The sequence below is a fragment of the Gambusia affinis genome, linkage group LG08 (genome assembly GCF_019740435.1).
Source record: "Gambusia affinis linkage group LG08, SWU_Gaff_1.0, whole genome shotgun sequence".
Classification (NCBI taxonomy): domain Eukaryota; kingdom Metazoa; phylum Chordata; class Actinopteri; order Cyprinodontiformes; family Poeciliidae; genus Gambusia; species Gambusia affinis.
This window is the reverse complement of record NC_057875.1, coordinates 21,144,230-21,160,284: the sequence shown is the minus strand read 5'-3', so window position 1 is coordinate 21,160,284 and position 16,055 is coordinate 21,144,230. Positions and strand designations below refer to the sequence as shown.

The 16,055-nt window shown below is 40.0% G+C and overlaps 2 protein-coding genes across 5 annotated transcripts in view; one reads left to right on the top strand and one right to left on the bottom strand.

Annotated features, from left to right (window-relative positions):
• Window positions 1-16,055, top strand: part of LOC122835259 (PDZ domain-containing RING finger protein 4-like) — a 133,042-nt gene that overhangs the window by 102,002 nt on the left and 14,985 nt on the right. For all 3 annotated transcript variants that reach the window (XM_044124148.1, XM_044124149.1, XM_044124150.1), the window contains 4 exons: window positions 229-482; window positions 3,322-3,424; window positions 9,723-9,821; window positions 13,702-13,764. In XM_044124148.1, coding sequence (XP_043980083.1) covers window positions 229-482; window positions 3,322-3,424; window positions 9,723-9,821; window positions 13,702-13,764 — 519 coding nt within the window. The remainder of the gene's footprint in view (window positions 1-228; window positions 483-3,321; window positions 3,425-9,722; window positions 9,822-13,701; window positions 13,765-16,055) is intronic.
• The window catches only part of LOC122835260 (glucoside xylosyltransferase 1-like), a 64,217-nt gene continuing 59,519 nt past the window's right edge, over window positions 11,358-16,055 (bottom strand). The window contains exon 8 of one of the 2 annotated variants that reach the window (XM_044124151.1): window positions 11,358-13,458. In XM_044124151.1, coding sequence (XP_043980086.1) covers window positions 13,252-13,458 — 207 coding nt within the window. In that variant the 3' untranslated portion in view covers window positions 11,358-13,251. The remainder of the gene's footprint in view (window positions 13,459-16,055) is intronic. The other variant, XM_044124153.1, reaches the window with a different exon arrangement.

The following is a 16,055-nucleotide window of genomic DNA, read 5'->3' as shown; positions in this document are numbered from 1 at the left end:
TATAAGTGTATTGAACAGGTGAAGATTCCCTTCGGTTGTCCTTTGATGATACTTTACGAGACTAATTATACAACTATAAAGTTCTAGTGGGGGAAAAAAACGATTAAAAGTGATGCTTCGATCACATTTGACAAAGAGTTTGATTCCAACCTCGCGCGTGGCATCGGAGTCAAAATAAAAGCTTCACTTCTTTTTCTTTTTTTTTGTCCTTTTCTTCTCCGCCTTCAGGTAAATGGGAAGGAGTTGTCCAAATCCAGCCACGATGAAACTGTGGAGGCCTTCCGAGCTGCCAGGGACCCCGTCGTGGTGCAGGTCATCAGGCGTACCCCGAGCGGCCGTCCCCACGGCCCCCCTCAGGAAATCCATGTGGTGGATGTGTGCACTCAGACCGACATCACCTTTGAACACATCATGGCGCTGGCAAAGCTCCGGCCTTCAACCCCTCCTGTGCCTGACGTCTGTCCCTTCCTGCTCTCTGACAGGTATGCACTATCCATGGACATACCTGGATAGCATACCACTGCTTATTTTTATTTCGCAATGTCTATGCAAAAAAAAAAAAAAAAAGAAAGAAAGAAAAAATGACTTCCACGTATTTACAACAACATATTTCCATTGAATTAGTTTAGACGTTTATGTGGTTTACTGATGTAATTTAGGACAAACCTGCACAATAGAAGGGAAAGAAATGATTGTTTTTGGAAAATGTGGCTATTAGCGTAATTTTGTAAATTTGTCCAGTGCAACTAGTTCTTTTAAACATGACCCATTTAGCAATCTAAGTCTCAGTGTGGGTGATGTGTTCTCAGTAGGAATCCAGCTTTTTTTTTTTTTGTCTGTTTGTTTTTTGTTAGGGAATATTGGTGAACAAACAGCTTCATAAAGACCAAGGAGCACAGCAGACAGGTCAGGGAGAAAGCTGAAAACATGATTAGCTTATAAAACAAAAATTCTGCCATTTGAAATGTTGTGGAGTACTTGTTCGGATCGTGAACTGAAGATCTGAAAATATGAAGAAAAATCTACAATTCAGCCTGAGCTATTCTGTAAAGAACAATGCACAATCATCCCACTCTGTATGTGAGCAAAGCTTTCAGAGACGTATGTTATAAGACTTGCAGTGAAAGATGGTACATGCTATACCAAGCCAATAAAAAAACATATGGAATATTCTTTTGATTTTTATCAGTAAAAAAAACAAAAACAATCCAAACCATTTATCTTTCTTCTTCTACTTCTTCAACTTCACAGTTATCCACTGTTTTGATCAAATAAGACCTCAATGAAACACAGACGTTTTCAGGTTGGACAAGAGAAAATGCGAGGAGGTTTTAGAGCGAACACTTTTGCAGCACGCCGCAACTTTTTCGGTTTGTTTGCTTGTTTTTGTTCCTTAACATTTATGCAACGACTAAAGAAAAGCTCTTTTTTTTCTTCACATTCGCAGATCTTCACCGATTTCTTATTAGAACTTTGGCTTACGGTTCATTTCATTTTTATTTAATTGGAAAAAATTAAATAAAAAAATTGGTTGACTGCCAGACTGAGGAGAAAAAAAACAACAAATTGTTGTTGTGTCCTTGTTTTGACTTTGGCGGTGACTGCCTATAATTAAGAATGGAAAACAGTAGGAAAAGGCATCAGCAAGCCATGAAGGAGAAACACCAGTGTTTGTGTGACTAGCGTTACAGATAGGAAGACATTCACATATTTGTAATAACGAGCTGTCTGTGGGACTTTAATGGATACAAATTTAGATGATGAATGAGTCTGTCAGCGTCCTTCACGTCTTCCTTCACCAACAAAACACAAAAAGTAACAAGAAATGTGTTTAATTAGCTAAGAAAGGACAGTTGTTGTCATGTTTCTAGCATACAAGAAACCTTTAGGTACAAAACAAGTTGGGTCCGTCTACTCAAAGTTTTGTCCGTTTGTATTTGTTAACCAGCAGCCGAACATTGTGAAGGCATCTTCAAGTATCATCAACAGGAGATTTTTCCTCACGAACAACAAAGAAACTGGTTCAATGTTCGGGCTTTGTAATTAAAAAAGAAAAAGGAGCTTATTTTTGGTTCACCTCACAGGAGCAGAACGCCGTGAAAAGGGAACGCTGAGAATGAAGGGATATCTAGGTTTCACCTCCAGGGAACGCAACAATACGATAGCAGAGGAAGTCTGGAAAATTACAGTTCAATTTGCATCAGGCCGAGGAGATAATTAATTCCGAGCACGATAAACTTTTTGTCATCATTTGTAATCTGGGACTTTGTCAAATATCTAGAGATAAAAATCCAGACGGATTCTCCATCTGTGTGAAAAGATCAATAAAATTCAGCCATATGATCAGTGCTGCGCGCTATAAAACCAGTATGGATGAGCCGCTCAAAAACATTATGGATTTATGTACATATCGTAAAGCCGGAAATCCCCAGAGGGTCATGCGGCCATAATCGGGGCTGCTTAGAGGTTCAGTTTGAACCCAGGTAAGGTTTACAGGGTGATTAAAGTAAATGGCCAATTAAAAAAAAAAAATAGGCAACTAAAAGCAACAGCCGCCGGCCGAGTCCAAACTTAATCAATGGTTCCCATAAAGCTGACATTTCCTTCCTCTGCGCCTGAGCTCAGGTGCATCATCCAATAAACAGCTGACTTTATAGATTTTATAGATACATATAAATAGTTGGCATCATGTGTTGAGGCTACATTGTAAAATTGTAATTGTACTTTTGTTTTTTTCTTAAGGCTTTCTCCCACTGCCGCAGGAAGAATTCAGACTTTTATAGGTTTCAACTCAATAAACAGGCTGGCATCTTAACAGGAAACATCACTTGCCGTATTTCAGAGATTCATCTTTTTTTTTTTTATGTTATTATTTATCTGCAGTCGTTATGCTGTGTGGCGGCCACACATTCTGTTACAACCCCTACAATAGAGTTTTGTTCATTGACTGAAGGAGGGATAATAGAATTACACCATACAGTCTGGGGGGCTGAGGGGGGGGTTTGTCTGTCAAGAGCATGAAGCAAATTACAGAGTGCGGATATGCTGTTATTAACAAGAGGCTGAGCTTTTGTCACGTTCAGGAAAAGCCGTCCACAGATCTTTTATTCTGCCGTCTCCGGCTGAGACAAAAGCGACAAACTGTTGTCACTTTGAGGCTTTGAGCTTGAGTAATGTCTCAAAAGAAAATAAAGGAAAATTATCCCACCAGTGTTAAAATCTTAACCTACCGCTTTCTTTTTTCTTTTTTTTTTCTTTTTTGTCTCTCCCTGCCTTTCTTTCTTGCCACCTCTTTCTCTCTGTCTCCTTCTCCTCTGACAGCTGTCATTCCCTTCATACAATGGACCAAGATTACTATGAAGGTACCGACTACCTCTCCCCCGTCCCAGCTGACGGAGACAGAACGGAGGAGTTTGAGTACGAGGTAAGAGCTGGAATCTGACGTGACTGCCAGAGAGTGTTGTGTTTGTACTAAGAAACACAACACAACAATAGTTAACTTTGTTGTGCTTTGCAGTGATCCGAAACCTCAGTGTTTTGTTTGTTTTGTTGTTGTTTTTTGTTGGATTTATAGTAACAGATCAACACAAAGTAGCTCCAAATAATGGAGCAAAAGGAAAAGGAAACATGTTTAGAGAGCTACATATTAGCGCAATGCTTTCAGCAACTTCAGCACAACTAGAGATCAAAGTTGTTCCAAGTTGTGTCTTTGCTAAATAGGCCAATCTCAGTCAGATTGGACGGAGGTCGTGTATAAGCATCAGTTTTCAAGTCTTGCCACAGGAACTCAATTGTATTTAGGTCTGGACTTTGACTGGGCCATTGCGACAATGAACCTATTTTCATCTAAACCATGTACGGTAAGTTTTTGACAAAGACTAAAAGAGTTTATATAATGACCCTGGAAATTTTGAACCTTGCGTAGTTTAATGTTATTGGACACGACATAATCAAGGACAATTCTGTCTTTTATTGAACTCATATTTGTGATTTTATACATAAGAAGCTAAAACTACACTTTTTTTAGTTTAAGATATAAAGATCTCATATTGCAAGGAGTCCTATAACTTTGAGTAATAACTAATACAAACTTTGTTATTATCAGGCAGCGTACACCAATATCCTCTTACCATTTTTACAAATCATTTTACAAATCACAGTTTCTTTTTTTGTGTCTTCTTCCTTATGTATGAGTATTGTCCACCAGCCCAAGCAGCAACCTTTGTGATTATCGTCTGTGTTAGAATTATCACCAAACTTCAGTAGACATCTCTAACTGTGTTCTTTTCATACAGTCTAAATGACAAGAGCAGCTCGGAAATTTGAGAATGTGACACAATTTTCCTCTGGTTGTAATTCATGCAGGCATTCAATAATATGAATGGCCTTACCACTAAATGCTTGTGCTGTATCTCATGAAAATGTCAACTTACTGCAAAAGGTCAGGAAATCTTTACCTACTTGGTAAAACTATGTTAGCAGCAGGTCTTGCGTTGCTTGTGGTTTCTGAATAAAGATGTGTGCATTCTGACCGAAACACATTTGAATACTTACAAATAGCTTTATGATTTGCCTGTGACTTTGATCAGTCCTTGGTAGTTATAACTGAATGTTGCAGGTTTATTTGCTGCTGTTTATCGAACAAATCCGAGGATTACATGACTTATGGTCTCTGACTCCTATTTTCCATCCATATCTTCCATATGACAGGAAGAGATCAGCACACTGCCGCAGCTTGCCGCTGCAGTCCAATACTCTTTATTCCCGAGTTACTGACGTGCGAGCAGACACAGCGCCATGCCTCCGACTGCTCTGATGTACGATGATTGCTCAGCTGTCCCCTCCCTCTAAGCGTTTAATTTGAATTTGTTCAGAAGGCTTCAAGCCTTCGAGCTTGAGCTGTCTCTTCAAATCCTAAACAGATTTGTGCACCCACTTGGATCGCTGAGGCCCCAATGTCAAATCCAAAATATATAACATTAAAGCATCTGTTTATGCCTCATTGCTATTAAAAAAAAATCCATTTTACAATGTGCATGCTTAGCAGGCTTCACAGTTTCATGCATGATCTGGTGGGGGGGGGGGGGGGGGTTTATAGCACCCTAATGCAGCCGCACTTGCTGTATGAGAGCTAAAAATGCTGTGAGGGGGACGGAGGCAAAGCTGAAAAGCCTCTTTCTGAGTGGAATGGGTTTCTGCTGAAGGAGAGGTGCAAGAAAAATTGCCTTTGCTGGGTCTAAATGCTGCGGGAGAGAGCACTTTGCCGACATATAAGAGAGAAAATATCTAAATCTGATTCACTTCTCTAATGGAATCGGAAGTTAATAATGTTGAGGTATTCCTGGGCTTACTTTATGTAACAGTGTAACATACAATGCTCTCTGGGGATGCTGTGCACACTATTCAGGAGAAGAGAAACTGCCTGCTTGTGTTTGGAGTGTAGAGACTGCACCGTGTGCGCAAATGTCAGATGGGTGAGTTGCATGGATGTTCTGTTTTTAACGCACATTTGCAGCTACCGCAGTCGATACTTTTCCTTTAAAAGTCTCATCAAGTGGCTACAAATCATGTGAACGGTGTTGCACTCAGTAATGAGCCCATTTAGAAAACATCCCCGCATTAAGGCACTGTAAAAAGCAGCGTTAATGTGAGCCAGTTGGATGAAATACGAGGGCGACGTGAAACGAGAGCCAAGACGGCTGGTTGACTGAAGGGATTATCGCGCGCTAAAAAGCTGGAGTGCTGTTTTATAACACTTGAAGGGTGGATTATACAGTTTGGGGAAATTAAACATGGCTGCAGATGCTCGAATTCTTGTTGTGACAGACATGAGCTGAACATTGATATAACTGACTTATTTTTCGTGAGGATTCGATTCCCGGCCTCATTCGTTTCTTTAGTGAGCAGCTAAATCTGGCCAGAACACAATTCTGTCATGTGCCTTTGCAATTGCCTGTTTCAAATTAGATAGATGAAAGCCCTTCCACTGCGAAAACACAACATCTAAACTAGTATTTTTTTATTGGCCAGTTTCTAGCCCAAAAAACTACAAATTTGACTTACAAGTAATTTTGTAATGAGATATAAGAGCTTATTTGAAGCCAGTAATTTCTTAATATTGACTTTAAAAGAAGATCTAGTGCCACTGGCAGATTTTTCACATGTAGTTTGGGAAAAATGTCTTGTTATAAGTGAAATAATAAGCCTGTGGAACTACTAGTGTGAATTGACTAGATCTTTGTTGAATTAGGTCAGTCAGTTTTAAAGGGGTGAATATTTATGCAGTCATTTATGAAATTACTAGATGTTCAATATTTTAGTTCGATGGCCATTATTTTGTAGAAATCATATTTTAGTTTTTTCAGTCTTCAATGTATTTGTAAAAATTTTTCTTTGTCAAAAAAAAAAAGCCAAATCTTGTTGATCATGACTGTTTGGCAAAAGCAACAATAAGGGCAAAACATCCAAAGGGTTGAACACTTTTTAGAGACACTGTCGCTGTAATTTAATTTTCAGGAGTATACAAACTCTTTGCTCTCCCTTCAGATTCGCGGAAGTTCGTCGGCCGCCTCTTATTGCTACAATTTCACAGCCTAACATCATACATTTCCAAGAAAGCTCCTCGATGCGTGTCGCCGCTGAACCATGTTAGTAACCCTCCTCTTGATTAGTTTTGGTGAGTTCAGAGGAAGTGAAGCACGCTGAGCTTGGAAACAGCAGTCCCCGTCTCTCTCTCTCTCTCCATCTCTCTCTCTCTCTCTGCCAGTGGTAGCCATCAACGCATTTGGCAACTGCTTTTTCAATTACCAGTAATCAAAGGCGCGATTATCATGACAGCATCAGATGTGCTTTGATGGTGGCCAGCAATCTTCCTCTTAATCACACCATCACAGCCATTAATCTACTGTCGGCCCTCGTCCCGCAATCTCCCGTCTGGGAGGCAGAAAGCTCGGCTAGGAAACAAATGAAGGAGGGGAGGAAAAAAAATAATAAAATCAAAGAGGCAACAGATCGGAGGAGGTGTTTTTGATGGTTCAGGAGGCAGACACTCTGAGTGAGTGGGTGGTTTTCTTTTCTTTTTTTTTCCCACACAAAATGCTCTTAAAGTAAAAAAGATAAATAAAAGAGCTCAAAAGCATCTGATGGAGAAGAAGGGATCACATTGTTAAATACACGCAGACTACGTGGGAATAGCAGCAGTCTTTTTCCCACGACCCTCTTGCCACTGGTCTCCTACACCACATCCAGTCATTAATTAGGCATAAGTAACTTTGGTCTTGTTTTACACACAGCGATCTCGCAGCACCTGCTCGCACTTCTTAGTTGCCTTACAACAAACTGGGGATTTGTGTGAGTTTATTTTTTTTAGAGACCTCTCTGGGAGATTGCAAGTGATTTCAGTATCTCCCTCTGATTCCCCTCAACTTCACACATCTTGTTAATATGCACGATGATGTGCCAAGCACATACCTCCAGTTACATCCGCGACTGGCTTAGTGATTCTGGAGCATTCGTTAATAATCTCCCTGCCAGCCCCATCAATTTGAAACCTCTTTGATGAAATTAATTTAAAAAAATTTTTTTAGGCCTAATCTGCTCAGCCAGAATTAGATCTTGTTGTCCTTATCCATCTCTCATACGTTTTAAGTTCTGTCCATGTTTATCAAAGTTGCCCTTCGATTAGAGGCACTTCAGAAATGATGAAATGACAAACGACAACCAGATGACATCTTTAGTTTGTTTCCAAATGTGCGGTGCTTTTTGGAGCACGCCTAAACCAAGTGCTTGTGTTTGCGCTCGGATTTAGTTTTGAGGTTAAGTATCTGCAGTGAAGTGTGCAGCTGCTGGAACCTAATTCCAAAACCACCGGAGAGATCTAGTTGGGCGCCTTTGTGGCAATACACAGGTGGATCTAAACTATTTAGAAATATAATCCAAAAGTTAACTTGAAAAAGAGAAACTTGCATATGTATATTACCAGTTCTTATTACAATATTTGTTTTTTATCTTTAAGTAGCATTTGGGTTTTTTGAGTACATAAATTTAATGGGCTTCACGATCATTGGGAAGATGCTGTCCTGGCAGGCAGCTCTGACACCGTCCACAGCGACAGGAAGCCACTAAAGGTTACTGCTAAAGAAGCTGGGTGTATCAGTGGAAAGTTGAGTGGAAAGAAAACATGTGGCAGTAAAAGAAAAAAGTACAGAAGCAAGAGGGAAAATTGTAGCCTTCAGAAAGATTGTGAAGACAAAGGCTACTTAAGAGTTTTGTTTCAGATTTACAAGGCATTGAGTGTGATGGGTGAGAGCGTTTCAAGAGCTGTAGCGGATACATAACGAGGATATTGGCCACAACTGCTGTATTAAGATGCATTATGTTAAGATGCATTGATGAAGTAATTCGTGGAAAGTACTGTGCAAGTGCTAAATTTGATTTCATTTACACACTTTTCTTGTGAGGCCATTTTTCTGTGGTGAAATTATTTTTATTTTTGGTTTTATGCAATGGTAAAATTTTCTTAGAAGCAGATTTTTTGGGATTGCATCAATGAAATAAATCACTGTTTGTCTAATCTACTTACAGTAAAATTCATAAGTTACAATATTGTAAAGTTCATTTGTTGATTTAAATCAAATCAGTTCACTTAGTGAAACACTTTCTATAGAATAATATTCATATATTCAAGCCTTTATTTATGTCATTAAAATTCTCACTTTTTTGCCGACCCTTACCAACATTTTGAATATTACACCTGATCAATAAAAATATTTGTACAAAGGAGCTTTATGAACATTATGTTTACTACCTGATTAAAGATTTCAAGAAGTACTTGTAATCTAACGAGCAACTCTTGGAACACACATTCTAATTGATTGAACGTGATTTTTTTTGATTGAGTTGCTGAAATTGTTCTTCTATTTCCTGAGATTGACCTATTGAGCATATTTATGTTGGACATACATATAAGCAGATACAAAAAAATTATATTCCAGCCAAAAATGTTGTTTCTCAGAAGCCAACGGTCTTAAAGCACAAAAAAAGTCCAAACCAGTGTCGGCCTTTTCCTCTTTCTGTCCTTCGTCTCATCCCTTCCCCCGTCGCATACCTAAAGCCATGCCACATCTACCACACATAACCAGCCAACCTGCACTTGTCACAGACAAAATGGATCTCTTTCTTTTTATACGAGACCCCTGTGAGTCCTGCCAGAGTCCTCACAGCCACCTCATTTCTCTCTGCCCCGCTCCATCCTCCTCTCCACTCAACCACTTCGCTCCTGCTGCTGAGAGATGTTGTGTTTCTGCTCTAATGAAGACCTTGGGAGGGAAGGCCATTTCACACTTGATTCCCTCAAACCGCCTTGATATGTTTCATGGGTTAGGAAATGGGACAGGGCCTAGTGCTGTTTGGTGTTTGGCTTCATCCCCTGTTGTGGTCGAAGTGAAAGCGCAGAGTTGGACTAAAGTGGCTTAACGACAGAGAACCTTTTCGTGAGGAAAAAGGAAAAAAAGGATAAAGATTAACATCCCTAAATAATCAAGTTACATAAGTTATCCGAGGCAGGTAGTATAAAACTAAAGCTGTTTGTTTGTGCTTTTGCTTGTCTCTATTATTGCTGTGCCTCAAGATTATTCTGAAGTTTTGTTTAAGGTATCCACCACTCACCCCAGCAGTTTTCTTGTCGTTTTTAAAATACTGTATTCTTCTCTTTCCCTTTGTAGGAAGTCGAACTTTGTCGTCTCAGCTGTCATGAAAAACTAGGCCTCACTCTGTGCTATCGAACGGATGAAGAAGAGGATGTGGCCATCTATGTCAGTGAGGTTAGTACATGATTTACACACATTCAAAGGCGATCATTAGAGCAAGTGTGAAGGACATCTATTTAATAGCTACATTTGAATTATTGTGAAATAGCTGAAAACATTGTGAATGAATTGAATCAATAAATGTCAGAGACACAAAAAAGCTTTGGTAAAAGTACCAGAAGAGCGAAACCCCAGCTGTTGGTTAACAAGACACTCGCCTGAGACTGCAAAACCAGAAAAACAAATCCGTGCCCCGCCTGGATTGAATATAAGAAAACCTACAACTCAATGCCACACACACGGATCCTGGAATGAATAAAACTGTTCAAAGTTAATAGCAGTCTGAGAGCTTTTGTTGCAAACTCCACAAAACTGTGGAAACCATCCTCGATGCCAACCTCAAGCCAATTGTGCAACTCTCAATCAAACGTGACGTATACCAGAGAGCTGCTCTGTGTCCCTCTGCTGTTTGGCATAAACCTGAATGAACCCCCATCCTCCAAGTAATCAGCAAGACCAGCTATGGATACCAACTCAGAAATGGGGTCAACGTCACTCACCTCCTCTACAAGGTGATCTACAGCAGGGACATTGAAATTTCATTCGGTCTGGACAAATGTAGCTGGATGTTGTCAAAGAGATGGAAGGTAATCCACACAGAGGGAATTGCTCTCTTAAGATGTTGAGGAGTGACATAAGTACCTTGGAATATCACAAGCAAAGACGTCACAAGGAAAGCAGCAACAGCTGAATACCTGCAACGAGGAAGTCGTGTTCTGAGGAGTCGCCTCACAGCTCAGATACCATGCTGTGGTGATAAGTTGGCCAAAGGAGGAAAGTCAAACCACAGATATTAAAATACCAAACTCACCATCTATAGTGGATTCCACCCAAAATCTACTTAATCATAGGCTTTACATTAAAGAAGGCAGAGGACCAGTGAGCATCAAACTCGCTATTCAAGATAAAACTTCCACGCTCAAAGAGTAAGTCAGGAAGATGGCCCAACAGTTGAAGTACCTTATGAATCTCTCTGGCAATAAAAACTGGAAAAGAAGAAATTGAAGTAATCTTTACAGGTAGAAAAGCCCTCCATAGTACAGGTGTCAAACTCCAGTCCATGAAGGTCAGTGTCCTGAAACCTTGAAATGTTCATCTGTGTCGACGCACAGCAGAAGGACATAATTATTAGCGAGACTCTCTAAAACCTGAGTGCACGAGGAGATAATTGAGACCATAATTGAGACTGAAGGGTGTTGTATTTGGGAAGCACCCAAAAGGCTGCAGGACACCGGCCCTGAAAAACTGGAGTTTGTACGTTTTTGATGCCTGGCTCTGAAGGAAGTACCACAGAGAAATAGCTGAAGTGGCTGAAACGACCTGCACATGTCTGAAAGACGGCACGGAAACACTGATCCTAGCAGCACAGGTGCAGACGTTGAGAACCTTAGCATTGCGGTAGCAAGACGTCTGGTGCAGGCTGTGTAAAGAGACTCCAGATACAATTTAGCATCTCACAGCAGGACATTAGATACCGTCAGGAAAGCAATGCATGTGGAATATGAACTGGAGACCTCTGAGTCAAAGTGGGAATCACCTCCCAAGGTGGTAGAAAATGATAGAGCTAAGCAACCGAATCCATCCATCCATCCATTGTAATTCCTGCAGAGTTGTAAAGGATTAGTGCCTATCTTCAGGGATAAACAGGGGAGAAGTGAGGGTATACTATAGACACGTTGTCTTCCCCAAAGTAGGTTTTCTTCACATAAAAACATGGTAGACACATAAACCCTCCGACTCCCTTTTGCTGGTTTTCTCCCAAATGCTAAAGTTTTGAATGCTAGCTGTTTGAAAAATGAAACTTTTAAACCTCTCAGGGCAAAAGCCCTATGCATATTCCAGGAATATTTCATTTCTTTGAAGTTTCTCATTTACATATTAAACTCTGTTGTAGAAACCAACAATCATCTATCCAGATCAGAGGACCCCGGTGCAATGTTGCGCTTCTCAGCCTGAATCAGATGTGACATTTCATATTCATCCACCAATTTATGATTTACTTTAGTATTCATGTGAGCAAAGCGGGTCTCTTTATTGCTTGCGGTACTTCAAAATTGAACTCTCATCAGACACAAATTACATTACCCAAACAGATGATCTAACTTGCGTGATTCTGCTGTCAGCTGCCAAGATGAGATGACCACCAAGCAAAGAAAGGCATAAAAAAAATAAAAAAAACCGAGTGTGTTTTTCGTAGTGGAGTGTGTTATTCGGCTAACCTCAAAGAAGCCGAGAACAAGACGGCTCTGACGCACAAAAAAAAAAAGAAAAAGACTTGTTCTTTGTTTTTGTACAACGTTTCTTTTCAAATACTGTTCACAATTCTCCTCAACTTTCTCCCTGGCTTCATTTAAAGTTTTCCCCAACCATGCAAGGTGTTGGCTTTGAGAGCTGAGCTGAATATAAATCTCAGCCCACTTTGGTTTTTGACAGCAATATATGTGTTTATTTTGTTAAAAAAAAAAAAGTAAGAAAAGGACAGAGCTGCATTCAGATGAACTGACTGAATGTGTACAGGAGAATATTACACACTCTGATCTTTTATAAGTGAAAGGAGCCAGTGATAAAAGGCTTTTCCTTCTTAACAGAACTTACAACTTTGGTTTTTTATTGATCACTTACAAAGTAATAGCATCAATTATTTTATTTTATTTCTTTTTTTCCAAAGGTGGTAACTCTTTGTGAAAAAAAAGCCTCTTAACTCCCGTCTTCTAGTTACAGTGCCTTGCTTATATATTCATAACCCTTGCACCTTTTCTTTTTATATATATATAACGACCAGAAAATGTAATGTATGTTATTATTGCAAAAGTTGAAAACAACAGTCTCATCTATATACTGTGTTTCACTTATTGAATGACGTTACTGAAATAAATTAACCTTTCAATTATTATTATTATTATGTTTTTAAAATACCTAGACTATTTCAGTAAAGTTCTGGATAGCGTCACCCAGCTGGAAGGTGAACGTCGTCCAATCAACTCTGACCGGCTTCCCAACAGCATGATGCTGCCACCAGCAGCATCATCATGTCATCAGGACCTAGCTGACAGCTGTGCTCATGATGCCGTTTGTTCACTAATGTTCTGTAACAACCCTAAGGGGGATTGAATTGTTGATGCTATTAGTTGATCTTATCAATTGTGCCACCTTCCTCTGCTAGCTAGCAAAATCCGCTAATAACAAATGCATACCAGACCTTTTCAGATTTTTGGATTTTAAAATTTTTTTTCCCCAAAACATCTAATAATATCTGAAGGAGCCAAAGTCCTATGAAAACCGTTGCAAGGCACCGTACCTCCTTTCGGTTCCAGTCTTTCAGTGATTTCTTTCTCAGAACGTTGCTTCTGGTTTAATGAGCGTTTCTCCGTGTGGGAGGGAACGATCATGAAGATGGAGTATCGTACTTCCACAGCCGCCTCAGAGTTGCAGTCTGATTGGAAGAAGTGAAACAAATTGCCTCAAAATAGCTGTTTATAGGGCGAGAGAAGAGTTTCCTGCCCCCTTGTTGGCAACCATTATTTCCGAGAAGAGCAAGCGCATTGTGTGCTGCAGTGAGCCTAAACACCAGAGACGCCCTTTGAAGATGCTCCTAGGGAGAGAGAGAAAACAAAAAAGATCAAAATAGTCACTACAACTCCAGTGGTAAATATTGTGTGTTTTCAATAGATTTCAAAAAAGATCGGAAATCTGATCCAAGACCAGTGGTTAGGTCTGACGCCTCCCCTAAACGCTATGAAACGCTACAAACGCTGCAAACTAGAATCTTGCAAAAAATATCCTCCCTGTTTCTCCTGAGCATTCTGTCTAAAGTCATTCTTTGTTTGATGTGCAGGTGAGTCCGAACGGCATTGCCGCCAGAGACGGGCGGATCCGAGAAGGGGATCGAATCTTACAGGTGCAGCATTCGACTCTGTCACCAACCTCCTCCACACCAGTCCATCTTCGGCTTAACAAAAAGATTCTTGTGTTGTCTTGTTTTACTGAACCAGTGTCTTCCCTCAAGAGAGCACATTTATTTTTAATGGAAACACATTATAGTGGGAACTTGCCCCCGCTGTGACTGTTAAGGGGGAAGAAATGCCCCCCGAGCTGTTTTAGTTACCGACTCAGCAGCAACAGGGGCTTTTTTTTTTTTTTTTTTTTTTAAGGGTTCTGCTTCAGGACGGCGCTGTGTTGCAGCTCGTTGCCTCCTGTGTGATGGCTCAGAGGCTGTGACTGCCATTAGCCTCTAACTTCATCTTCAGCGCTGAGAGCAGAGAGCATCACCAGCAGCATTTGTCAGGCCTTATGGTGAAAATGCTGCTCTCTGCGACGATTACAGTAGGAAGGGACTGATTGCATCCTGTCTCATTGTTAGGGGTTCATTAAGGATTTTCGTTTTACTTTTCTCACTTCTGTCATAAGAGGAACTCAGAAACAATTAGAGCCCTTTTTGTTGCTCTGATAATTGCATGTTTGTGTTTTGAACAGATACGGTTACATTGTGCTTTAATTACTGTTTTTCATCTCTCTGATTCTCGCATCCTACTACTCAAATATCCGTCCTCCTTAATTAATGCATCCAGGCTCTCTGACTGCCCACATAACTTGCTAAACACAACATTTAGTTTATGGCAGCACTTTAAATCTAGTCAGGCTTTGTGCTCTGCTGCGTCTTCAGGGTGACTCGTGGTTCAGTTCTGTTGATGCATTCAGTGTTGTCACGAAATGACTTCGCTTTCAACCTCTGTGTGTTCAGTGGAAATAATTTGAAGGGGGGCGGGGGAGGAGGATACACTTCTGTTTCCCACTACGATGCAAACTCTCTTTAAAATTGCTTAAATAATTCAGGCTACACACGATTAATCAATAGCAAAATATACAAGCCATATATTCTGGTGGAATGTAAAGTTTTAAAGCAGTGGGGAAGTAACAGTAAGGACTGATCTGAATAATTGATGAACAGGAACTTGCCAGCATGAAGTCAAATTCAAACACACCATTAAGATTAATGCATTTGAATCCTTTTATCAGATCAGGTGTAAATAATTATGAAAACCACATATGACACAATATACAGCTCTTGAAAAAATGAAGAGCCCCACTGCACTGAACCCCATTGAAAACCTTCTGGTTGTTCCACCAAATATTGATTTCTGAACATCCTGGGTTAAAACATGAGCAATGTTGTTTCTAAATGAATGTGAACTTGTTTACTTTGCATTATTTGAGATCTAAAAGCACTGCATGTTTTCCTTATTTTGACCTTTTCTCATTTTCTGTGAATAAATACAAAATTTTGTTTGGAGTGTCAGAGACTTGCTGTCAGTAGTTCATAGAATAAAAGAACAATGTTCATTTTACTCAGTCATGGACCTATGAAGAGTAAAACCAGGGAACTGATAATTTTGCAGTGATCTCTTAATTTTTTCCAGAAGTGTATGTTAGTCCTGTGGTTTTATTCCACTTAAGGGGACAATTCAGATTTTTGTAAGTAACATTATGTGATATTATCAGCAATTTGTTTTTAAGGGTATCTCAAACATGACTCGTACATCCATTGTTTTCAACCGACCCAAGTCTCTTTCTGATTGACAACACTTTCATCCAGAACCATTTGGTAAAATAATAGGCAAATTTAGCATCCTTACAATTTCCTTGACAATCCATTGATCATTAAACTTAATGAAGCTCTAACAGCTGTCAAGAGTTGAACTTAAACTTGGACTCTGATGGCAATTCTTCAAAAATAACTCAATCAATGGCATCCCTAACAAGGGTAGTAGTAATTCCACATAGGGAACTGCTCAAATGCTCACCAGCAGTGAAAAATGATATTTATTCTTTTATGCAAATGCACCTCAGTGTTTCGAAAAACCTTGATGACAAATGGACAGAGAACCGAGTTGCACAAAGTATGCGAGAGCTGGATGCATAACCATTACCGAGGCAATTGCCCAGTTGAATCTAGTATGAGTTGTGCGGCTGATTTTAGCCAGGATGAGGCATGTGCACGTTTGTGAACGGACCGGTACTCCTGCCCCATTATCCGCTGCTGACAGGACCATTATTCTCAGCGCAAGAAAAAAAAGAAATGGAATCCGCATGTCTGTGGTCGGCTAATTGTACGGCTGGATTTGTGTACGCTGCGGAAACCCTGGCGAACGCTACAACTCTGCCATCTAATTCATGATAACAGCTTGCTTC